General features: G+C 47.4%; 1 protein-coding gene across 3 annotated transcripts in view; it reads right to left on the bottom strand.

Annotated features, from left to right (window-relative positions):
* The window catches only part of HYDIN (HYDIN axonemal central pair apparatus protein), a 312,800-nt gene that overhangs the window by 81,637 nt on the left and 205,664 nt on the right, over positions 1 to 25,499 (bottom strand). For all 3 annotated transcript variants that reach the window (XM_088027478.1, XM_028090615.2, XM_088027479.1), the window contains exons 39-46: positions 23,049 to 23,222; positions 18,846 to 19,060; positions 14,122 to 14,259; positions 11,945 to 12,128; positions 9,371 to 9,512; positions 7,894 to 8,053; positions 5,213 to 5,842; positions 934 to 1,155 (exon numbers count right to left, since the gene is read on the bottom strand). In XM_088027478.1, coding sequence (XP_087883604.1) covers positions 934 to 1,155; positions 5,213 to 5,842; positions 7,894 to 8,053; positions 9,371 to 9,512; positions 11,945 to 12,128; positions 14,122 to 14,259; positions 18,846 to 19,060; positions 23,049 to 23,222 — 1,865 coding nt within the window. The remainder of the gene's footprint in view (positions 1 to 933; positions 1,156 to 5,212; positions 5,843 to 7,893; positions 8,054 to 9,370; positions 9,513 to 11,944; positions 12,129 to 14,121; positions 14,260 to 18,845; positions 19,061 to 23,048; positions 23,223 to 25,499) is intronic.

The raw sequence follows: 25,499 nt of genomic DNA, 5'->3' as shown, positions 1-25,499 counted from the left end.
TTCAAATTTGGGGTTATCATACTTCCCTGGGAATAAATAACCCCTCTCTAGGTTTTAATATACATACCTTCTGCATATTATTGGTCAAATCTATTTTCCTTTGTGATTTACTCTATTAATTGCACATCTATTTTCTTCCACTTATATGTGATTTCATTTGGATTACTCATATTTTTAATCTAACTAGAATTAATTTTACTGTATTGTATCAGGCAAAGAGATAAAAAGTGAGTTTACCAAAATATCCACTCTCCCACTCATAATTTCTTTGATAATCTGTCCTTTTCCTAGTGTTGTGTGTTCCCTTAACTTGTGTCTGTTGATTCTTGTATTCTCATGCACTGTGTAAACTACCTTAGCTTCCCAATACATCCTAATGTCTTTTTTTTTTTTTAAGATTTTATTTATTTATTTGACACACAGAGAGAGATAGCGAGAGAGAGAGAGAGAGAGAGAGAGAGAGAGAGAGGGAGAGAGCACAAGCGGGGGAGCGGCAGGCAGAGGGAGAAGCAGGCTTCCTGCACGAGCAGGGAGCCCGATGTGGGGCTCGATCCCAGGACCCTGGGATCATGACCTGAGCTGAAGGCAGTGGTTTAACCAACTGAGCCACCCAGGTGCCCCTCCTAATGTCTTTTTTTAAGAGAGCTGCTTTTGCTTATTATTTCTCCCAAATGAGCTTCTGAGCAATTCAACAAGTTCCCCCAGACCATCCCATGGGGACTGGAAAGGGTAGAAGATGAGAACTAGTCATTCTGAGAGAGGCTCACACGGGATCCCCAGGCAGGATCCACAATGAGTCAAGGGCAAACACGTCAGTGAGCGTGACGCCCAACACCATACTCCATTTTTGACCGTGCGGAGGGTGACCTTCCCTGTCTGCCCATCACAGGTCCTGCCAAGGTCAGGAGCACAAGTGGCTGGCTTGCTCCTTACCTTCCTGGAGCCTGCGGTGCCTGAAGGCTCTGTTTCTGCTTCTCCTTCTCTTTTCTCCTCCAGTAGGGAGAGGTCTTGGGATGGGGGGATCACAAACACGAAATGCTTCAGGATTTCTGTTGTGGTCAAAGGCAGCCGCTTCAGGGGGTAGGAGATGATTGAGAATAAGGCGGGAGGTGGGATGGGTAGTCCAGAGGAACCCAGACCCAAGATGTCCAGGATCTAAAGGAAAAGCCCATGGTTAATTTCCGATGCAGAGGGCAGGGTGTCCCCAGCTGCCTCCCTGAGTGAGCACAGGGTGGTTTGGACCCTCCTGCCTCTTCCTGACATCCTTGGGAGATGCCACTGCCCTGGACATGTGTCGGGGAAGGGGTGTGAAGGGTCTGTGACACAGCTCTGCAGGTCTTTTTAGACCCCTGTGGCCCCAGACCAGGCTGGGACTCTTGCTGTGGGCTGTGGGCTCCCTATCCTTCTCTTATCATGGCCTTAGTCACCTTGGCGTGTCTGTCTCTGCAACTGGATGGTAAACTGCACTGGGACAGGAACTAGGGCGATATAGCACAGGGCCTAGCACATAGTAGGCACTCAATATATTTTCGATACCAGCTCTTAAGATTCTTATGTCTAGATGGACTCTGAAAAACAAACTGAGGGTTCTAGAGGGGGGTGGGGGGATGGGTTAGCCTGGTGATGGGTATTAAAGCGGGCACATTCTGCATGGAGCACTGGGTGTTATGTACAAACAATGAATCATGGAACACTACATCAAAAACTAATGATGTAATGTATGGTGGTTAACATAACAATAAAAAATAAAAAAAAAGATTCTTATGTCTATCAGGGAAATCCAAATCAAAACCTCAGTGAGATACCACCTCATACCAGTCAGAATGGCTAAAATTAACAAGTCAGGAAATGACAGATGTTGGCGAGGATGTGGAGAAAGGGTAACCCTCCTACACTGTTGGTGGGAATGCAAGCTGGTGTAGCCACTCTGGAAAACAGTACGGAGGGTCCTCAAAAAGTTGAAAATAGAGCTACCCTGTGACCCAGCAATTGCACTACTGGGTATTTACCCCAAAGATACAAATGTAGTGATCCGAAGGGGCACCTGCACCCCAATGTTTATAGCAGGAATGTCCACAATAGCCAAACTATGGAAAGAGCCTAGATGTCCATCAACAGATGAATGGGTAAAGGAGATGTGGTATATTTATACAATGGAATATTACTCAGCCACCAAAAAATGAAATTTTGCCATTTGCAATGACATGGATGGAGCTAGAGGGTATTATGCTAAGTGAAATAAGTCAATCAGAGAAAGACAATTATAATATGATCTCACTGATATGAGAAATTTGAGAAACAAGACAGAGGATCATAGGGGAAGAGAGGGAAAAATGCAACAAGACAAAATCAGAGAGGGAGACAAACCGTAAGAGACTCTTAATCTCAGGAAACAAACTGAGGGTTGCTGGAGTGGTGGGAGGTGGGAGGGATGGGGTGGCTGGGTGATGGACATTGGGGAGGGTACGGTGCTATGGTGAGCGCTGTGAATTGTGTAAGACTGATGAATCACAGACCTGTACCCCTGAAACAAATAATACATTATATGTTAATAAAAAAAAGATTCTGATGTCTCTAGTACAGAGCTGTTTCATCTGTTTTCAGATCCCATGTTAATCTTTCAGTTATCTTTAAATGTTCTTTCTTTCTGATGCTGAAAATAAGTGAGGGTTGGAGCAGGTCAAATCTGGCAAAGAAAATAAGCTAAGGTTCTGGGCGTTGGGTAAAGGATGGGAATGAAGAGACAAGTCAAAAAGAAACTGGAGAGAAAATTCATTCCTACATCATTCTCCCCTTCTGCTCTGATATCAACTGAGTGAGCATCCTCCAGAGCAGACGGCTTGAAAATTTTGCAGCAGCTCCCTTCTCAGTATGGAATCCCCTCAGAATAAGCATGCTCTTGCTACATAAGTCATTGTCACAACGGTAAATGTGACAGCCTGCTGGAGCCTCCGTTCTGTGGACCACATGGGCAGTTAGACCGAGCAGGTGACTGTGTTCCTGGAATCCTGGGTTTCTGACCTGCGGGTCAGGCCGCCAAAGGCATCTCCTAACTAATGTGCAGCCAGCATTAACTCCCAGGGTTTGAACGTCTGCGAGGGAAAGGAATGGATAGTTTGTATCAATTATTAAATGGAGCCAGAGGTAAAGAACTGTAACCAACAGTCTAAGCTGTGGCTTGGAGTGTGAAGAGAATGAGAAAAGGCCAGAAGATAACCTTGGCTATAGTATGAGAACATAAAACAAGACGAGAAGAGGTTCTTTTTCAAAAAACATATTTCTGGGGAGAAAAGTGGCCATGAGTCCTCCTCTTGGGCCGAGCGGAGGCTGTGTGAAACGAGTGGTTTGGTGTCAGGTGTCCCCCATCTGTCTTCCGCCCTTTGGCCCACCTGGACCACTGCAGCAAGACTCTGGTTGTGGGGCCACATCACACCCCAATCTGCCCCCTTGAGGAATTACCCATGTTTTCCCATCAACTCTCACCTGTCAAATGTTCCTCCCAGGCTCTGTTCTCTCCTTGTAAAGGTTGCGTCTAGTCTCTGATCAACTAAACTAGAAATCAGCAAACTGTGGCCCCCTAGTCAAATCTGGCCGCTACCTGCTTTTGTAAATAAAGCTGTACTGGGACAGAGTCATGTTCATTGATTTACACGCTGTTGGTGGTTGTGACAAAGGTTGTGGACCTGCAGCCTAAAATATTTGCTTTCTGGTGTTTTGCAGAAAAAGCTCATCTCTGGACAAAATGTTATAATAACCATCTCCTTCAAACCATCACCCAGCAGCTTCTGGCTATGCAATATTTTCTAGGAACAAAAAGCTATCTAATAGTATGATTTCTGTCACTATAAGAAGCTTGTGGGAACAGGATTTTCAAGTATTTGAGACTCTTGCTTCACTCCACAGCACACCTATCTTACCAGCCTGTAACAATATTTAAAATCAACCCGAAAAATCTATAAAGATCTTATTAAACTCAACACCCAAAAAAGCAAATAATCCAGTTAAGAAATAGGCAGAAGACATGAATAGACATTTCTCCAGAGAAGACATCCAGATGGGTAACCAACACATGAGAAGATGCTCATCACTCATTATCAGGGAAATGGAAATCAAAAGTACAATGAGATACCACCTCACACCTGTGAGAATGGCTTAAAATTAACAACACAAGAAACAACAGGTGCTGGCGAGGATGCAGGCAAAGGGGAACCCTCTTATACCCTTGGTAGGAATGCAAACTCGTGCAACCATTCTGGAGAACAGTTTGGAGGTTCCTCAAAAAGTTAATAATAGAACTACTCTACAACCCAGCAATTGCACTACTAGGTATTTACCCAATGGATACAAAAATACAGATTTGAAGAGGCACATGCAGCGTCATCAACAATAGCCAAATTATGGAGAAGAGCCCAAATGTCCATTGACTGATGAATGGATAAAGAAGAGGTGGTATATATACAATGGAATATTACTCAGCCATCAGAAAGAATAAAATCTTGCCATTTACAACAATGTGGATAGAGCTAGAGAAGAGTATGCTAAGTGAAATAAGTTGATCAGAGAGAAGTGCCTGGCTGGCTCAGTTGGTAGAGCATGCGACTCTTGATCTCAGGGTCATGAGTTTGAGCCCCACGTTGGGCGTGGAGCCTACTAAAAAAAAATAAGTCAGTCAGAGAAAGGCAAATACCATATGATTTCACTCAGGTGGAATTTAAGAAACGAAACGGATGAACATAGGGGAAGGAAAAAAAAAAGAAAGAGAGGGAAACAAACCATAAGAGACTCTTAATGATAGAGAACAAACTGAGGTTTGCTGGAGGGGAGGCGGGTGGGGGATCTGTATTAAGGAGCACACTTGTTGGGATGAGCACTGAGTGTCATACGTAAGTGCTGAATCACTGAATTCTACTCCTGAAACCGGTATTATGTTATATGTTAACTAACTAGAATTTAAATAAAAACCAAAACAAACAAACGAAAACTCTACAGGCAGTTTTTTATGAGGTTAGTTGGAATAATTTAGGTCTGCGGAACTTTCTATGGATTTTCACCAGTTAGCAAATGGTCCTTTTAGCCACTATTGTCTCATATCTAAGGGGGCCTCAGAGATTAATGGAATGAAGTGGGTACAGAAAGGACCACTTTTAACGGCGATTAGCCCAGTACCCGCTACCCGACTGAGTACGTCTCCATCCCGGAGAAGAGCCTGTACCTGATCCCCTTTGGGAAGCCTGCCATTCTCAAGGGCCTGCTTCCAGCTCAAGCCTTCGAAGTCGGGCGTCTGGATAGTGGTGAATGGCACACCCAGATCCTTCTTCCCCTCGTGGTGGTCTTGCTCCCCTCCGTTCCCCTCTCCGCCATCGCTCCGCTCCTCCAGGGCCCTGAGCTTCTCTAGACGCTCCCTCTCGGCCTTCTCCCGCTCCTGGCGCTCCTTCTCGGCTCTCTCCTTCTCCGCACGCTCCCTCTCTCGGTCCTTGCGGCCTCGGCGCCCGCCTGACGGAACCTGGCGCTGGTCGTCAGGCTCATGGGGCATGTCCTCGGTGCCGGCGTGATGCAGCAGGATGCCTTGCTTCCGGTCCCAGTTCGTGAGGATGTTCTGGATATCCTTCAGAGTCAACTCATAGGTCTTCCACTTCTGGGCCAAGCGCGTGTCGGCATCTGTCAGGAGGTCCCCTTCGCTCTCCTCCTGTTCTTGGACAAGGGGAAACCCCAGCACGTGGCTACCTCCTAGTTGGTTCTTTCTCCTCTTGCTTAGATCATCCTTCTCATTTAAATGGTCCCTAACAGATACTTTCCTTTCTAGTGCATCCATCCTGGCCTCTAGTTTGGAAAAAGTAAGAACCTAAAAAGCAAAACACATAAAACATGCTTAAAATAGCTCTTCAAGGGAGAACAAAGTGCATAAGGAGCACAAGATGACACTGTGTTCTCAAAGAGGCCTCACAGGATTCCAGGTGCCTTGTGCCTACACCAGGGCTCTGTCTGAGAATCACCTTGGGGGGTCTTTGTTAAAAGATCCTCTCCATAGCCCTTTGTTGGCAACAAACAGGAGTTTAGAATGTGGCTGTGCCCCAGGCTTTTTAAAAAAAATATATTTATTGGGGCTCCTGGGTGCCTCAGTCATTAAGCATCTGCCTTTGGCTCAGGTCATGATCCTGGGGTCGTGGGATTGAGCCCCGCATCGGGCTCCCTGCTCGGCGGGAAGCCTGCTTCTCCCTCTCCCACTCCCCCTGCTTGTGTTCCTGCTCTCGCTGTGTCTCTCTCTGTCAAATAAATAAATGTAATCTTAAAAAAATATGTATTTATTTACGTAACCTGGCATAGAGAAACTAACTTGATTCTTTTTCTTTCTTTCTTTTTTTTTTTTTAAGATTTTATTTATTTGAGAGAGAGAATGAGAGATAGAGAGCATGAGAGGGAAGAGGGTCAGAGGGAGAAGCAGGCTTCCCGTCAAGCAGGGAGCCCGATGCAGGACTCGATCCCAGGACTCCAGGATCATGACCTGAGCTGAAGGCAGTCGCTTAACCAACTGAGCCACCCAGGCGCCCTCTTTTTCTCTTTCTAAACTTGCTTTGTGGGCTCCGATTTTCTTCTCCCCTGGACGAAATCCTTGGGGAGTCTCCATAGGTTTCTGGTCATTCTTTGGTGACATAAAATCCAGTGAAGTCTAATGATGACTGCTGGCAGGACAGCCCAGGGTCCCTGTTCTGGATGACAGCGCTCCTCTCTAAGGTCCGGCTTGGAGGCAGGCCTGGCCAGGGTTGGCCATCCCCTGGTCTCACCGTACCACTCCTCCTCCACATCTGCCTGCATCTCTAACTCAGCCTGGGGAGTGTGGACAGGTCTGTGGTGGCACAGCTGTCTGCTGGAGGGGTCGCGCACCGCAGAGGCAGGGGGCTTGGCCACTACTGTATCTTTCTCCATCATCAGTAAGAGTCACTGCCAAGACCCAGAGAGTTCTGTTTGGACATAAGGTTTCAGGCAGAGGACTTTGTGTGGAAGGAGGGGCTGCAGAGGGGCAGGGAGGCCTTACACTTGGAAGATTTCGGGAGCCTGGCACAGACCAGTGACAGTCTAGACTCCAGGCCTGCTTGCTTCTCGTGCTGTTCTTGCTCCCAAGCCTGGGCCATTTCTGCACGCTCAGACCCCGCTCCTTCCTAAGCTCTACCAGATTGTGACCCCTGGGCACGAATTCCTCTGCTCTCATGTCTACCCAGATGTGGTCACTGTCTCTTGCTCACCTACTGGGACCAGTCTGCACCTTGTCCGGGAGCGTGGCTTTTGCTTGGCCCTCAGGGCATCCACTGGGCACACCAGCCAGCTAGCTACCCTGCTGGGTTGTGAGCGCCACCCTGGCCGTTCTACATCTCCTGGGTCAGGGCAGCAGAGACATGACTACTAAGCTTGGCTGGCAGATAAACTACCGCCACGTGTCTGCAAGGACAAGCTGATGCTAGAGTGTGTTCCTTGACGGTTGCCAAGATAAGCTCTTGGTTGAACACAGGGGTTCCACTAACTTTGTGGCTCACTGGAGGCCAGCTGTTAATACCAGCCTATTCAGCAGCATCCAGGGGACTTGGGGGCACAGTGGAAAGAGGAAGGACTGTGGTCAGACATAACTGGGTGGGGTCCTCTCCCAGCCCCAGACAGGGCTCATGTCTCTGAACCCCACAGGGTGGGAGGGGGGCCAAAATAAAGTGCAAGCAGAGCTCTTGGCACACAATCAGCTTTCGACCAGTGGTGGCCCCTTCCCTCCTACCTCCTGCTCCACCACAAGATGCAACCAGTATCAGGTTGGTTTTCTGGAAGGGAAATGTACTGGCTTGATGGGCTGGTTACAGTGGCTGCTCCCTCTGTTCTGCCTCTTGCTAAGGAGCAAGGGAGGGTTGCTACCTGCCGGTTTGTTTGAGATTTCTTCGGGAGAGGCTCCTCCTTCACTGGTCCTTGCTTTGGCCTTTTGACCTTCCGTTTTAGTTCATCTTCGTCCCTTTGCCGCTCAAGCTCCTGCTGTAGCTTCTTCTCATGCATCTCCCTTGTCAGCCTCTCCAGCTCCCTTCATCAAACCAGGCAGAGGAGACAGAGTTCAGAGCCCCTGCCCCGAGCCCCTCCTCTGCCTCGGGGTGTCCAGTGGACGGACATGGGAACAGTTTTCCTTGGGCATAAAAAGAAAGAGTGAACAAAAGAAATCTGGGTAAACAGGAAGGCAGGAAGGCAGGGAGTTAGGAAGGAAGGCAGGAAGGCAGGGAGTTAGGAAGGAAGGCAGGAAGGCAGGGAGTTAGGAAGGAAGGAAGGAAGGGAGGGAGTTAGGAAGGAAGGAAGGAAGAAGGGAGGAAGGAAGGGATGGAGGAAGGGAGGAAGCAAGGCAGGGAGTTATGAAGGAAGGAAGGGAGGGAGGAAGGGAGGAAGGAAGGCAGGGAGTTAGGGAGGAAGGAAGGGAGGAAGGAAGGAAGGGAGGGAGGAAGGGAGGAAGGAAGGGAGGGAGGGAGGAAGGGAGGAAGGCAGGGAGTTAGGAAGGAAGGAAGGGAGGGAGGAAGGAAGGCAGGGAGTTAGGAAGGAAGGAAGGGAGGAAGGAAGGAAGGGAGGGGGAAGGAAGGAAGGAAGGAAGGGAGGGAGTTAGGAAGGAAGGAAGGCAGGGAGTTAGGAAGGAGGGAGGGAGGGTGGGTGGGAAGGAAGGAAAGAAGGAAAGAAAGGAGGGTCTCTGAATGGTCATTCAGTAAAACTGATGAACTCAAACTCAATTAAAAGGAATTCTCAGTCTGTATTTCTATTCCAATCTTCTTGCATAGGAGAGCAAGGGAAGGGCTGAAAATAAGCTTGATACAGTTTTTGAAAAGTAACTTTCAGGGGCGCCTGGGTGGCACAATCAGTTAAGTGTCCGACTCTTGATTTCAGCTCAGGTCAGGATCTCAGGGTCATGGAATCGAGCCCTGGGTCGAGGCCCATTTGAAGCCCCGTGTTGTGCTCTGCACTCAGCGGGGAGTCTGCTGGAGATTCTCTCTCTCTCCCTCTCCTTCTGCCCTTTCCCCTGCTCACGCACACACACACTCTCTCTCTCTCTCTCTCTCTCTCTCTCTCTCTCAAAGGAATAAATATGAGTTCAGATGAGGCCCAGCTTCCTACACTGTCACATCTGATGTTCAGACAACAAGAAATCGAGTTTTAAATAGCAGTCCCTAATGGCTAGCTTAGGGCCATGGCACTGGAACTGAAAGCCACACTCCTATTCATTCTCTCTCTCTCTTAGCAGGTCATCCTCCTGGGTCTCCCTTGACCATTGCTGCTCCCCTGGAAGGTGACCCGAGTCTCCAGGATGGGCTGTGTGTTACTCCCAAGGGAAACACTTCCGCTCCAGCGAGGCCTTGATTCTGACCTCTTTTTCCTCTCACGGAGGGCCTGCCGAACCTCTCGATTGAAGATGATCTTCTCCTCCTCTGTCATGGCATCGTATTCTTCTTCATCCATATTTTGGAGACGCTCCTTCTCTTTCTCAAGTGCCTCCCTGCGTTTGCGCTCTGGAGGGAACAGAGACAGGAAGGTGAGGGAAGGTAACTCCTCAGCCTTGGCTGCGGGGTCCCCCAGTAGCTTAGCTCCCAGCCCACCCAGGCTGCACAGGGTCCGCGCCAGGGGGAGGGGGCTCCAGCTGTGACGCCATTCCTGACCTCTGGTGGGCTGTCCTTCACTCACACAGTTCCAAACCTGGTCTCCATCTGGAATAGGAGTTCCAAAGATGTCCTAATTCCCAGAAGGATGAATATGTGACCTGGCATGATGGAGAGGATTTTACGGATGTGGTTACGCTAAGGACCTTGAACTGGAGAGACATTCCTGGATTGTCTGAGTGGGCCAAGTATAACTGTAAAGGTCCTTGTAAGAGGGAGGCAGGAGGGTCAGAGTCTGAGAAGGAGATGATGAAAGCAGAGGTCAGAAGGCTGTGAAGTAGGGACCACGAGCTGAGGAAGGCAGGTGGCCTCTAGAAGCTCGAGAAGGCAAGGGAAAGGATCCTCTCCCTGGAGCCTTCAAAGGAACAGAGCCCTTTGGACACCCCGCTTTTAGTACTTCTGACTTCCAGAACTGTAAGACAGTAAATCTGTGTTGTTTGAAGTCATCAAGTTTGTGGTAATTTGCTACTGCAGCGATAGGGAAGTAATAGGCCACCCGCTGACTTTATGAGGAACATCTGCCACCAGAGTCCTTAGGGTGACAGAGCCATTTGCAGATGAAGGGGCACCATCTCCCATACCCTTCAGACTCCAGGTCCAGAAGTGAGGTTCTCACCCAACACAAAGGCTCTCGGCCTCTTTTTCACGCTTCACCAGCACAACTTCCCACCTTCCGTTCTTGGAGGTTTGAATTTTGGACTCAGAGAGATGTATCTGGAGATCTTTCTCTAACACTTACCAAGGGAGAGAAATAGATAAGAATAATGATTCCTCCTTCCCAGGCTGTGGTGGGGATCAAATAAGTAATCCTGTAAAGCATCTAGGCTAGTGCCCAGCAAATTCATAAATGTTCAGTAAAAATTAGATTTTAATATAATAATATTGTTACTGGATGCTGCCTCAGGACTTTTCCAAATGCAGATGATTTTGGTGAGAGGAGCCCATAATGAGATTGTGAAAAACTTCAATCCGCAGGTAATTGAGAAAATGAAAAGAGATATTATCCTTTAAGTTGATGATTACAGAGAAATGAGCTTTCTGGAAAACCAGGAAGCTGGAGGTTGGAACACTGCTGGGGATGCCTGGTCATTCTTCCTAATTTTTCTCTGGGTGAGAATGTAAGGAAGCAGTCTTTGAGCTCTGTTTAAGAACAAAGAGCTCATGTTTGTAACTATTTCCTTAAATGGAAAAGGATTATGATTTGTGTAGATTTTTCCAGAAGAGAGAGGTAAGGCCAAGTGAGGAAGGGCAGTAATGTGACCAGAGCTGAGGCCAGAGCAGGACTCTGCCTCCCAGGGATAGCACAGCCTCCCTTGGGGACCAAGATTTGCTACGTCTGCTTCTGACCAAAGCGGGAACTGAAGCTAACATTACTCTGTGTGTATTTATTTTTCAGTCACTGAAATTTTTTTCAGGCCACTGTTGTAGTGACAGAAAATGCAAAGGTTTCAGGGTTGCATAGACTTTACTAATTTGCTGTGTGATCTTTTTTTAAAAAAAGATTTATTTATTTATTTGAGAGAGAGAGACAGCATGAGTTGGGGGGGGAGAGCAGAGGGAGAGGAAGAGAGAGAATCTTAAGCAGACTCACGCTGAGCGCTGAGCCCGATTCGGGGCTTGATCCCATGACCCTGAAATCATGACATGAGCCAAAACCAAGAGTTGGATGCTTAAAAGATTGAGCCACCCAGGCACCCCGGTGCTGTGTGATCTTATACAAGACTTTTGATATCTCTGAGCTTCATTTTCCTTGTCTGTAAAAGGGGGACAATTATCTTCAGAGTCATTGGGAGGATTAAATAACCCCAAGCGCCATTTAGAGACATTTCAAATGTACAGAACGTTTGCTGCGGTGGCTGGACACAGCAGGCTAAAATGTAGAAACTGGTTTATAAAGTTTATCAGTACCTCCAGTTCGGCAGGAAACGCACAGTCACCTTAAACAAAAGCAAGCAGCTAATGGGTCACCTGAGTCAGGATGGGACCCGTGATGCGTTCCCCTCGGGTTGGCTGTGATTACAGAGAAGACGAAAGGACGCAGGGTGATATTGGGGGGAAAGGGGAATGTGGCTGTTACGAGAAGAGCCAGCTGGGTTCATCCCTCATCCTGTCATCTCTCAACAGGTCACCTGCATCTGCCAGCCACCTTATAGGGTGGAGGTGAGCCCTGACGACATGTCAGATGGAATAGTGTCCTCTGCCCAACGGGTCATCCTGGCGGGGAACCATTTCACACAGCCCACGGCTCTGCCAAAGGGATGGTCCAGGAGGGCATGGGGCCTTACCTTCTTGCTCCTTCTTGGCTTTCTCCTGGGCCTTCATGGCTGTGTAATCCTGGGCCATGTTGATGACGTAGATGTGGTCCCGGTTGCCGATGGCCTTCAGCAGGCAGAGGAGAGCCACGGCTATGTTCCGAGCAAAGAGCGTCTCGAGGCTGTCAAACACCACTCCCCGGAAGCAGTCACTCAGCTGAAACCGCAGTGAGCAAAGATGGTTACCAGGGCCTCCATTACCCAGTTCTCTACAGAGAACGCTGCTCCTTCTTCTGTTGGTGCTTTCCCTGGGGCTGTAACTGGTTCTGCAGACCTGCTGGGCCCCAGTGAAAATACTGTGAAACCACCCTTCCACCTGCTACATTCAACGCGCTGTTAGAAAATACAAGAGAAACACCCAAATAGTTTATCAGTCGTGATAGATCTTTATCACATGTATTTGTAGAGTGATAAGACTGATTCTGTTGTTATGGAAATAAGGGAAGCAAACAGAATGTGAAAGTGAGGGTCTGGGAGGGTCTGAGGTGCAGGGATGGAAGATGGACAGGTGAGATATTCCCCTGCCCCGAATAACAGACAGCAAGGGCAGCAGGGGCAGGTGGGCCATTCGTATCTTTCTCAGTGTTATTAATGCCTTGGTGGGTAATGATCTCGATCACATTAATTATTGAAGGGCACCCTCTGCTGTACCACAGTGTTACTCAAAGGGTAGTACACACACGGGCCACCCCCGGCCAGGGGCTGATCACTATCAGGTTTTTTTTTTTTTTTTTTAAGATTTTTTTTATTTGAGAGAGAGCGAGTGAGAGCGAGCAAGCATGGGAGCAGGAGGCAGAGGGAGAGGGAGAAGCATGCCCCCTGCTGAGCAAGGAGCCCGACGTGGGGCTTGATCCCAGGACCCTGGGATCATGACCTGAGCCGAAGGCAGATGCTTAACCGCCCCATCAGTACCAGTTTTTGATGAGACAAGAATCTTGTGTCAGAATGTTAATCAACTACATCACTAAAAACACCATTTACTTCAGCTGCTGTTTTTTTGTTTGTTTGTTTGTTTTCTTTGTAGCAAGACTATGGATGAGGGAAGCAGTGCGAGCTCCATGTTTCAACCAGTATCAGTGCTTTGAGTGGTTCAGCTCTACAGGCCCACTTTGGGCTGGCCAGTGATTTAACCCTGGTCCATGGCATACCTGCACACTTGACTGGCCCGCCTTGCTCAAATCCGCTGAGAGGCCCAGCACCCTGAACACAGTAGCAGTTAAACCTGAACACGAGCCATTTCCTGTGATGACGTTCCTCTTCTCTTGGGAAGCTCAGGCCCCGTTTTGTTATATTTAAATGCGCAACTAATACTGTGGACTAGTTTGAAAAAAAACAAGGCAAGTGGACAACTCCAGGACATGGTGAGCAATTTAGCTCTCTGTAAACCAGAAGCAGCAGAGGCTTAAGTGGTACCCTCCCTATTCATGATGATCTTCTTCTCTTTTTTTTTAACTGTACAACACATATGAAAAATTAAAAAAAGGGAAACAGTTACTGTGTTTCTTGACTTTAAAAGCAATCTGCCATTGTGAAATAATTCAGAAATGTATGGAGAGAACTAAGAATCCATTATCCTGCTAACCAAAGATGACCAGGTACATGTGCCTTAGGAGTTTTTACTATTTTGTATGATATACATTTAGAAATACTTTTATAGAAATGTACTTGTGCTTTACATATTATTTCATAATCTGTGTTTCTCATTTAATAATACATTGAAGACACCCCTGAAACAAATAATACATTATATGTTGATAATAATAAAAAATAATAATATATTGAAGACAAATTTTTACAGCAATTAATATAGTTCTAAATTCTAACTTTCAATGGCTCCCTGTTATGATTTTTAATACACTACTGTAGGGCTGTATCATGACTGATTTTTATTTTATTTTTTTAATATGTAACCTGCTCACTGGTCTTTTAAGGTGCATGGCTTCAGGCTGCAAACTGCGCCAGGGCCAGGGACCGACCAGGGCTGTCAAAAGGACAAGCAAATGACTGTTGGAGATGAAGAAACTCATCTTTCCTCTCTAGGGCCTCTGAGTTCTGAGCTGCTATGGGTGTGCTATGGATCGGAAATTCAGCTCCCAGCGCAGGGATGGAGTATGAGCCCTGCAGCTCTGCGCGGGTGGGCATAGACGCACCTGGATGCGCTCAGCCAGGATCTGGGTGAGTAGGTCCTCAGGGAGCACACAGCTCATGAGCCCGGTCTCACCTCCTATACTGGGGCTGACGCTGAGCTGGCGCTGCGTGGGCCCCGTAAGGAGGGGGCTGGAGGAAACCTGTCGAGCCGGAAAAGGATCAGCAGTTAGAATCCAGTGTGGTGTCCCAGCAGCTCTCACACTTACAAGCCATTCGACCCCGCGGAAATCCAGAAATCTCTCTGGGCCTCATTTCTTATCTGTAAGATGTGGATTGCATTGTAAAATGGAAAATTCCTATCTTCCTTAAAGAATGGCTGTGAGCTTCAAGCCGGCACACTGTGGAAGGTGCTTTGTATATGGACTGAACAGCATGAATGTGTTCATTCAAGAAATACTAATTGAGCACCTATTGTGCACAGGGACCCCTCTAGCAATAGGGATACAACAAACAGGCTGGCAATGTTGCTGCCCATGTGGTCCTTATTGCAAACAGGGCAGACAGAAAAGGGCCATGTGAATATACAAATCAACAGTCTCAGGCAGTGACAAGTGCCAGGGAGAACAGACAGCAGTGACAGAACTGGACAATATCACGAGTGCGCTTGCCGGGATCTGGGGAGTACATGGGAGTCCAGCATAATGGACTGAAAGTGTGATGAGGGAGATGGCCGGGCTTCATCAAAGTCTAAGGCATAATCAGGTGTGAATATGCAGGGCTTGCAGAGCACAGGGAGGAATTTGGATTTTATTCCAAGTGTTATGGGAAGTTGTTGGCATGTTTCAGGCAGACACGTGATCTGAGTTTTATTTTTGAAAGACTACCGGTGCCTGCTGCTTGGGGTGACAAGAGTGGAAGCAGGAAGACTAGTTAGTTAGTTAGTGAGATGATGGCGGCAGTTTGAGGATGGTCATGGTGGAGGCAGGGAGAAGTGGCTGATACTTTCTTTCACATCCCATCCCATGAGGACTTGGGAGGGGATGTGAAAGAAAGAGGGGCACCAAGAATGACTCCTTGAGTTTTGTTTTGGCCTGATCAAGTTGGAAAATGGTGAAGTCATTTGTTAAGAAAGGAAAAACTGAGGGAAGAGCAATTTTTTTTTTGTTTTTTTTGTCTTGTTCTGTTCTGGGAGTGGGACAGAATCAATTTTCAGACACATAAATTTTGAGAGTTCTCTAAGCCATTCAACAGAGACACTGAATGTGAGTTTGGATGTATGCACCTGAGCTGGGGAAGAAATTAGGGTTGGAGATAGAAATTGGAGGGTCACATGTGTACTGAAAATATTTAAGTACTTAATCCATGAGCTGGATGAGATCACCTATGGAGAAAAGGTAGATAACAAAAAGAAAAGGGTAGATGACTCAGTTCTAGTCTAGTCTAAAATCCTAAGGATCTGGAGGAGGTGGAGAAGCTGGAGGAGAGGAGGGAGTCCTTCATAGGGCAGAGGGAAAGTAGAACAGTGACGTGTTCTGATGGCCAGGAAGCCTTTCTAGAAGGAGGAGTTATCAGCTGTTATGAGGTCACAGGAAATGAGGACAAAACACCAGCCCCGGGATCTGGCAAGATGAATGCCAGTGACCTTGAGAGGAGTGGTCCTTGGGAGTGGTAAGGACAACGGCCTCCCTAGAATAGGTCAAAGAGAGAAGGGTGGTGAGGATGAGGAGGGAGGCAATTCTTTGGAGGAACAGCTGTAAAGAGGGGTTGACTGGAGGAGGCAATAGCTGGAGGGGGATCTGGGTCTCGGGGCAGTATTTTTAAAGATGGGAGGCAATATAGGATGCACAAATGCTGATGGGAAGGAGCCAATAGATGGGGCAAAAAGCAAACAGGAGAGAGGGGAGGACTGTAGGAATTGAGCTCTTGAGTGAGAAGTGGTGGGGGGAGGTCCAGTGCACAGGGGCAGGGCCTTAGCTGAGAGCCAGGGCGGTGACTCCGGCAGGGAAGGCACAGTGCTGGGCTAGGGTGCAGCCTGGCTCCTAGATCTGGTGGTGGGAGAATCAGGTGGTTGTCTTCCAGTGTTGCTGCTCCCTCCATGCAGTCAGAAGAGAGATCATTAGCTGGGAATGGGGAACAGGAAAGGGCCTTAGAGGTTTGGAGAGTGATGACCTCCATAAAATAGTTATCTTAAAGAGAAGGAGGGCGAATTTACTAGGGCAGACCAAAGGGTCTCTTTGAGATTTGTGGTCTTAAATTTAGACAAAGACCATTCAGAAGAGAGGAGGATTGTCTCTAGCTGTGTTCAGCCACCCTGCATGGAGGAGGCGGAGAGTTGGGTTTACCAGGGCTGAAGTTTTGCTTGGAGAGTATGAAGAAGGGGAAGGGGCAAGGGAGCATCTACAGTGACAGACACGGATTGCAAACAGGGTAAGAAAAGAAGTGAAGGGGTGATGGGCAGTGAAGCTGTGGACTGGAGGTTTGCATGGGACCAATTATTTCCCAGACTTAGTCATCTGGAAAGTTAGAAGATGGTGGTCAGGAAGTAGGATGTGTAATGCAGAGGTCCTGGAGTTTATGGAATGATGAACAAGTTCTAGAACATGACCATGGCAGTGAGTACCTGAGGAGGCTGGGGAATTGAGAAGTGTGAGTGTTGGATTAAATGTCATTCAAAAGACCAGGATTTCCAGTGGGTATTCTCCTAGAACATGGTGATTTATAAATAAATGACATTATATTACAGGTCATATCTTCATTATATGATATTACACATTTCTTCCCACTTGCAACATGACTAAATTTTTAGTCATTGGAGAGTTCATGCTTTAGGAGAGCTTTAGAAAACCAAACAGCCAATTCTGGGTGAAGCATGCTGACAGGGTGACTGTTGTCCAAAGCATGAGTCCTGTCACACTGTGGCAGCTGCATGGGGGGATGGGGTGATCATGAATAGGTTTTAAGTTCCCTATTTATTGAAAGGGGATTTGGGTCAGAATTGGGATTTTCTGCTGCCTTTGATATACTCTCAAAAGCCTTACTTCACTGTCCAGATGGATGGAACCCAATCGAAGAAAATGATTCCCCATGACACCCTGTTTAATACAAATATGAGTTCTAGATCATCCATAAACATCTATGTAAAGAATACCATACCATATTAGATCTTGAGAAAGAGGGTTAAATGATGCTGCAAAAGGAAGTAAGTCAATGGTTTCAATTCTCATGGTATGAGAAGAAGGCAGGACTGAAGTGAACTTCAGAGACATCATCTGGCACAAATTCAGCCCCACGGGAGGTCCCATCCTATCTGCATACCTTCACTCTCGAGAAGACCTTGGCTTCCACTCTGCCCACCTGGCCCTTCCAACATGTGGACCTCCTCTCCTGCAAGGGCCTTCACCTCCTCTCCATCCACCTCCTCTCCATCCACCTCAGCAACCTCCTCCGAGATGCCCACCTCTCCCACTCCCCGCACTGCGCTCTTGGACAGTAACAAGACCCCCAGATTCTTCCTCTCTTCCTGTTTCTCCCACTCTGCTGCCCTCCTCTTTGTTCCTTCTCTCTGTAGGCTGGACTTCCCATATACTAACGATGCCACTCTCACCTCCCTTGCCCCTTGTTCTGAGCACACTCCTGCCCCTGCAGTGAAGACTTCTCTCTCCCTCCGAATGAAGGCTGCCACTTGCCGCTTAGGGAAATCTTGCAACTGTGAAGTTATGGCTTCCCATCTCAGTTGGGACATCCGCATTCCCAACTATCTTTTCTTTTGTCCACCACCCAGTTCTGGTTTTATTCCTCCCAGTGGACACATCAGTGCTTTGCCACTCTCCTCAAGTATGCTGTGCAATGCCAACCTCTTCAATGCCTCTTACAAAGACTTGGTGTCCTGCACATGTCCTAGAGCTGCTCGACAAGATCGGTTTTCACCTTTACTGACTCTGGAAGCAGCTGGCCCCTGTCTCCTTTGACTGCGCTCTGTCCTGCACTCCTTGTCTTCTCCAGGAATCTCATTCCTTCTTGGGAGGATTGTCACATCACCCTCCTCCAGGAGCACCTTTCCTTGGAGACTGCTTTGCCTCCATCTCCTTTCAGAAAAAGAACTCTCCTGACCCTAGGTCTGCTCCTCTAACAACTTCTGTCATTTTTCCTTTTCTTTTAAACATCTTGGAAGCCTATGCTCACTTGACTCCACTTTCCCACCGACAACTCATCACCTGCTGTCTCTCACCGGGCCATCTGCTGTCTCCCACTACAGCACCTGCCTATTCTGCCAAGATGGTTTCTCAAAGTCCCTTGGCAAAGGCTCAAACTCTCTGACTCCTTTATGACTTTCCAAGACTCCGGTGAAGCACCCCCTACCCACCGCAATTTATACGATTCATCCTTAGCGTTCCTTTAGTATTAGGCTGAGCCCTATGAAATGGCTGTTGTTGGCCATTTCATATGGTTCAACCCAATTCTTTTTACAAACATCTTTTGCCACCAATCCCACCGTATTGCAAATATTTGAATGTGTGGTTATCTCCTTCAGCAGACTCTTGGTGCAGCTTGAGCACGGGGATTTTTGCTTCATTTATCTCCACTTTGTTAGCACTCAAGCCAGTGCCTCACATTAAAGTTATTGCTGAACATCTGCTGGATGAACACACGCCTTCTAGGACTGGCACCATGAGCCTGGAGAGGGCACCCTCAGCGATGAAGTCGTGCTGCCATGGCTGCAGGATGCTGAGGAGGAAAGGCAGGGGGAAGGACCCCAACCCTCCTTCTGGGGGGCCCTGATTTGTACCTGCGGTGTTTCAGACGCATGCTGGTGATGCTGCTTCTGAGACCCGGAGCCGTGGCTCTCCGTCTTGCTTTTGGCGATCATCATGCTCCCGCGCACAGTCTTTGTAGGTTTAAGTTCAGGCGTTACCAGGGTGGATTCTGAGGTCAACTTGCCCAGGGTCTCACTGCTCAGACGTATTTGTCCCACAGCAGTTTGGCCCGAAGCAGCCTCCTGGGCTACAGAGAGAGAGTGGATTTATATTAAAAGTCACCTGAGGATACTGAGGAAATGACAGCGGGGATGGCACAGACACCTAGTATGAAGGGTGTGATTCTCTTGAGGAACACAAAACCATCTCCACCTGCAGCCGTCTGGGAACGGAGTCCAGGTTTCTCCGCTGCCCATCTTCCCAGGGGATCCCATGTTAGTTGGCCCCACGTTCTCTTCCAGCCCTGAGAGCAAGCACTTCTGAAACTGCTGGTACACTAGGGCCCTGCCCTGGGACCCCAACACTAAGACGGGGTGATGTGGCTGTGTGCTAGGCAGCTTCCACATTTCTCCAGCACACGGGCGGACTCGGTAAGGCTCATTATTCCTTGTTGACCATTTCGGCAAATAGGCCCTCAGGACTCCCTTGAGAGTTGTCACTAGGCTTACTCTGCCTTATCTTTTCAGGCATCTTCCCTCCGTCCCTTCCCCAGGAGCTGATTAGGTACAAGGACTCCATGCTGCACCTGGAGGTGGCAGTGTGTGTGGGGGTAGCATGGGGGGCAAAGAGCCTGAAGATACCAGTGGAGCAGTGGCACAGTGTTCGGCTGGCTGGTCCTGCGTTCATCCAGGCCCCGTCACCCCCAGCCCCTCCAGGCTTTGCCCTCATGAAAGTAAGGACCGCTCCAGCCTCCTGTCACGTGCCACCTGCTCGCTTTGCCCTGAGTCCTGCACCCCGCCCCCCCGGCCACGCCGTCTTCACTGATGGCTGTGCAGTCTCCTCTGTGCTATTCTAAGGCCTCTCAGCTTTCCCTGTCCATGCCATCATTCCGCCTTCTCTTAAAAAGCCGGCTCTTCCCGGTATAATATATAACAATACATAATATATGAGCTTTCATTTTGCCTTTCCATTTCTTTCAAGACATCATCACTTCACCTCTTCTCTTTCCCTCACTGCCCGACTTCTAAAACAGTAGTGTGGCCCACATCTGTCCAACTGACATGTGACATGTACGGAATTTAAGATTTCTCAGCAGCCACATTAAAAAAGTACACACGGATTTTAATGGTATATTTTCTTTAACCCTATATATCCCAAATGTGATTGTTTCAACATGTAAACAACACATAAAAATTGTTACTGTTATTTTATAGCCTTTTACTCATACTATATCCTCAAAAGAAAAAAAAAAAAAACACCTCTAGCACCACATTTCAGTTTGGACCGGCCACCACATTTCAGTTTGGACTGGCCACCACATTTCAGTTTGGACCGGCCACCACATTTCAGTTTGGACCGGCCACCATATTTCAAGTGGCCAGTGGGTGCGGTGTGGGATGGGCAGGATCGTCCACAGTGAGCAGCAAGTACAGTTTGGGGTTAACCCCTCCATTGAAGGGGCTTTCTCCAAAGTGCCCAGTGACCTCTGAACTGGGAGCCACAGTGGCCCTCTCTCAGGGCTCATTCTGTCTGAATTTTGAGCAATCTCTGACTACATTCACTTACTGATTTGATACATTTTGGGAAGTCTTTACTCTGTGTCCACTCTGTGCCAGGCACCATTCTAGGGGCTGGGAACAGCTCAGTGACAAGAACTAACACGCATCCCTGCTTCCAGCTGACATGCTAGTGGGGTCGGCAGACAGTAGAATAAGAAAGTCAAGTAAATGGTGTATGAACCAGTGATAAGGCTTATGAGACAAACAAGGCAGGAAGCGTCTTAGTCTCCTTAACTTCCCTGCGGCCTGCTCTCCCGACTGCCCACCCCTCTGACCCTCCTCGCTCGGCCTTCTTGGACTTCCTGGCTGCTCCTCCAACCCCCCTCCTAAAATGTAAGTGTTCCCCAATGTCCCATCCTGCCCTTTCCATCCTGTTCCTCTTTCTGGAACGATTTCCTCTCCCCCAGCAGTTGCACCTCTTGCCATGTTGAGGAAGACTCCCTCAGTTATGTGTTTAGCTTGACATTACCTTCTCAGATGGGAAACCCAAATCCGCAATTTGTTATGGGACACCAACAGAGGTCCAAAGACCTCTGTGAAATGTAGATTAATTGAGAGAAAAGGAAACAAAAACCTAAGAGAACCAAAATTATGATGTAGTTTGGAGTTCCCGCTAAAGGTAGACTAGGCCATCCCCAAAATACGACTGTAGGAGTTCTGGATATGCCACCTCAAAATACACTGCTCTCTTTTGAGCTGTGGGCAAATGCCGGAAGAAGCCTTCTCTGAACTTTCCTTGTCTGCCTAAAGAGAGGCATCCAAAGGGAACTCAATCGTCACAAATCCTCACCCTGGGAGTTACATCAACCAGGGAGGATCGACTCCTCACAGGAGAGGAGACTAGAGGGCAACACCTCCCGACACACTTGTTACGAACTATCTACCCTCATTTATTCTTCTGTGGGTCCATTCATCTTCCCTAAAACTCATCTGCTCTCCCCTAAGAGGACTACCTCCCTCCTCTTCTCTGTGAAGATGGAATTTAATTCAAAATTGTAAGCCACCTCAGGTCCTCCTTAGTATCTCCCGTGTACACATGAAAGATACATGTTAATAAATTTGCTTTTTTCTTGTGAATCTTTTATTATAGAGTCTTAGCCAAGAACTCAGAAGGACAGAGAGAAAATTATTTTTCCTCCCTTATACTACTCAAAGGCTATTTCTCTTATCTTCCCAGCAAAGAATCCTCTATTTCTCTAAGCATCCCATGCAGAGGTACTAAGGAAAGAGGACACGCCTCAAAGCCCCAGCCACTTTTACCAATCAACTAGCAGACATGGTGCACTATCAGAGATGATGTTATGTGGGCGCATGGGTGGCTCAGTAGGTTAAGCGTACGACTTTTGATTTTGGCTCAGGTCATGATCTCGGGGTCATGGGATCAAGCCCTGCATCAGGCTCCGTGCTGGGTGTGGAGCCTACTTGTGATTCTCTGTCTTCTGCCCCCTCTGCCCTTCCCCCTGCTCTCTTTCTCTCAAAGAAAAAAAAAAGAAGAGAAAAGAAAAGAGAGAAAGAAATGATGGTATGCTGTTATGAATATTTATATAAAAATTGTTCTGCTCAGAGCAGTCACTCTACTTCAGTATATTTTCCCACTGAGCAGCCATTGCCCTGCCTTCTAGGGTCCTTCTAGGAGACAGGATTCCTAACCTCTGGTAGGTAGGCCACACCAGGCCTTACTACACAGAGGTTCCAAAACTCAATTAATTTTCCTCTCCAGCAAACTTTCTCCTCCTCCCACGTTTCCTATTTTGGTAAACGACAGCACTCTCCTCCCAGTTCCAGGACTAGGAATCTTGATGTGACCGTCTGGAATGCTTCCCCCTCCTTGGGGCAGCTGGCCCAAGCCTGCTCGTCCTCAGCATCTCCACTGCTCCCTTTACAAGACGTTACAAGACCTGCTGCTTTTCCACTGTGACTCTCTGACCATTTCTCCCTGAGGGTGAAAACCACCCTACTCCTCTGTTCCTTCAAAATAAAACCCAAATTCCTAATCCAGACGTCAAGGTCAACTATGATGGGCCTCAGCCTGCCTTTTCACTTCTCATTTACTGTTGACTTCCTTGCTTTCTTGGGCTGCACTGTCGTTGGTCTTCCTCTTTGCCTGTCAACATTCTCCTGCTCCTTCAAAGCTCATTTCCACGAAAGCGTCCCGAGATCACGCCTATTGGAACCCAGCCATCCCAAAGTTGCCCTCCTGTTACATTATTTCCCTCTGCTCCAAACAAACTCCTGTCCGCTCCCCTTTCACGGGTCACCCTCAAAGGTGTAGGCTGCATCTTATTCATTGTCCTGTTCCCTGTAGTGCCCAGTGCATGCCTGTACTGGGCAGCAGGGAGAGCTGTAGATGCTTGGTGGAGAGAATTCTTCCTCTGGCTTTAAGTTGGCAGCATGTTGTAAGTCAGCCTTCAACTGGGTGTGGGGAGAAAAGCTCAGTGGGGGACACAAGGAAGATGGGTATTAGCAGCAGGGGTGCCGGGCACTTGACCACAGAAAGTCAGGGGAAATAGCTCTTACCAGACTCTTCTCCTTCCTTTATGGACTGCTCTATGGCAGCCCTGATGCAGAGCTCCCGGGCCCGGATCCCCGGGATGTTGTTGCCATCGGAGATGGCTTCCAGCACGATGGAGTCAATGTTCAAGCAGGCTGCATTGTAGTATTTGGCCATGCTGACTGCAGTGGCCGTCTTTCCTGCAAAAAAGGGTCAGGAGGTTGAACTTCCCGGCTCTCAGCGGCTGAGTGTTCTAGACAGAAGAAACTTCTAGAATGGAGACCCCTATAAAGTGATCTCTCCAAGTGCTTTGCCTTTAAGTCTCTAATGTGGCCAGAGGTGGGAGCGGAAAGCAGAGGGAAGACCTGAACCACACGGATTCTGGTTCTCATTCCACCACCAGCACTGTGTGTGTGGTGTGAGGGCAAAACACATCCTCTCTGAATTTTCTCCTCAGTTAAAAGGTGATTCTGTCAGACGATCTTTAAAAATTTTGTAGCTCTAGGGGCATCTGGGTGGCTCAGTGCGTCAAGCGTCTGCCTTTAGCTCAGGTCATGATCCTGGGGTCCTGGGATTGAGCCCCTTGTCGTCGGGCTCCCGGCTCAGCGGGGAGTCTGCTTCTCCCTCTCCCTCTGACCCTCCCCCTGCTCTTGGGTGCTCTCTCTTTCTGTCTGTCTCTCTCTCAAATAAATAAATAAAATCTTTAAAAAGATTTTTTTTATAGTTCTACTATCTCTGATTCTAATGGGAAGACTTTTTTTTGGTTTGAAGAATAAGTTATGTTGATCTTTTTTTTTTCTCATTTCAAAATATCTGCTCATTAAAAAGAAAGCAGAAAATACAAATAACAAACAGGAGAAAGGAAAAAAAAGATCCATAATTTGCTCATCCAGAGATATTAGAGTTAGCATATGGCTGCTAAGTATGCATATACAACTAACTTATTTACATTTCTTAGGAAAAAGAAACAGGTTCTGTGGTAGGCTGAACAAGGACCACCCTCCGCCAAAGACATCCACATCCAAATGCCTGCAACATGTGAATATGTTACCTTATGTAGTAAAGTGGCTTTGCAGTTGCAATTAAGTTAAGGATCCTGATTAGGGAAATTATCCTTGGTTATCTGGGTGGGCCCAATATAATCCCAAGGGCCCTTACAGGAGGCATGCAGGAGGGTCAGTCAGAACAGGTGATGTGATGATGAAGCAAAGGAAGAGAGAGTGGAGGATGCTATGATGCTGTTTTTTTTTTTTTAATATTTATTTATTTATTTATTTGAGAGAGAGAGAGAGAGAGAGAGAAAACACGTGAGCAGGGGGAGGGGTGGAGGGAAAGGGAGAGAATCTCAAGCAGACACCTTCCTGAGTGTGGAGCCCAATGTGAGGATTGATCTCATGACCCTGGGATCTTGACCTGAGCCAAAATTGAGAGTCAGATGCTTAACCAACTGAGCCACCCAGGCACTCCTGTGATGCTGTTTTTGAAGACAGAGGAAGGGGCCCCGAGCCAAAGAATAAAGGCGACATTTCTAGAAGCTACAAAACACAAGGAAATGGATCTTCTCCTACGTGCCTCCAGAAGGAATGCGGCCCTGACACATTTTAGATTTCTGATCTTCAGAAAGAAAGTCAATTTGCATTGTTTCAACCTACTAAGTATGTGGCTATCCGTTACAGTAGCAATAGGAAATTAATTCAGATTGCAAATCCTAAGTATGACATTTTTTCTCACTTAAAATGATGTATCATGAACATCTTTCTATTCATTCGATATACTTCTACGGCACTTTGAAAAAACTGAGGTGATATACATACAGAATTTGCTGTTTTAACCATATTTAAGTGTACAGTTGTATTAGTATATTCACATTGTGGTGTGACCATCACTACCATCGAGCTCCAGCACTTTCTCATCTTCCCACATGGAAACTCTGTACCCATTACACAATAAGCCCCCATCCTTCCCTTTCCCCAGTCCCTGGAGATCACCACTCTACTTTCTGTTTCTATGAGTCTGACTCCTCTAAGTACTTCATATAAGTGGAGTCATACAGCAATTGTCCTTTGGTGATAACCTCACTTAGCATCATGTCTTAGTGTTCATCCATGTTGTAGCAAGTGTCAGGATTTCCCTCCTTTTCGAGGCTGAATAATAGCCCATCAGACCACATTTTGTTTTTCCATTCATCTGTCAATGGACGGTTGGGCTGTTTCTAGCTTTTGGCTATTGTGAGTAATGCTGCTATGAACATGGTTGCATGAAACACTGTTTTTAGTGGCAAAATAACTTATTCTATGAATGTACTAAGGCTTAATTAACCAGTCTTCCATACTGAATGCTTCAATTGCTCCCAATTTTTTATTATGGTAAGCAATGCTGCAGTGGACATTCATGCAGTTAATCTCTGTCTACATTGTTAAATATTTTCCTAAGATAAATCTCTAGAAGTAATATTGCCAGTTCAAAGGGTTTGCACA

The sequence above is a fragment of the Eumetopias jubatus genome, unplaced genomic scaffold (assembly GCF_037043125.1).
Source record: "Eumetopias jubatus isolate StellerSeaLion01/CBP00866 unplaced genomic scaffold, mEumJub1_p1.0 scaffold_10, whole genome shotgun sequence".
Lineage (NCBI taxonomy): Eukaryota > Metazoa > Chordata > Mammalia > Carnivora > Otariidae > Eumetopias > Eumetopias jubatus.
This window is presented reverse-complemented; position numbering and strand designations above follow the sequence as displayed.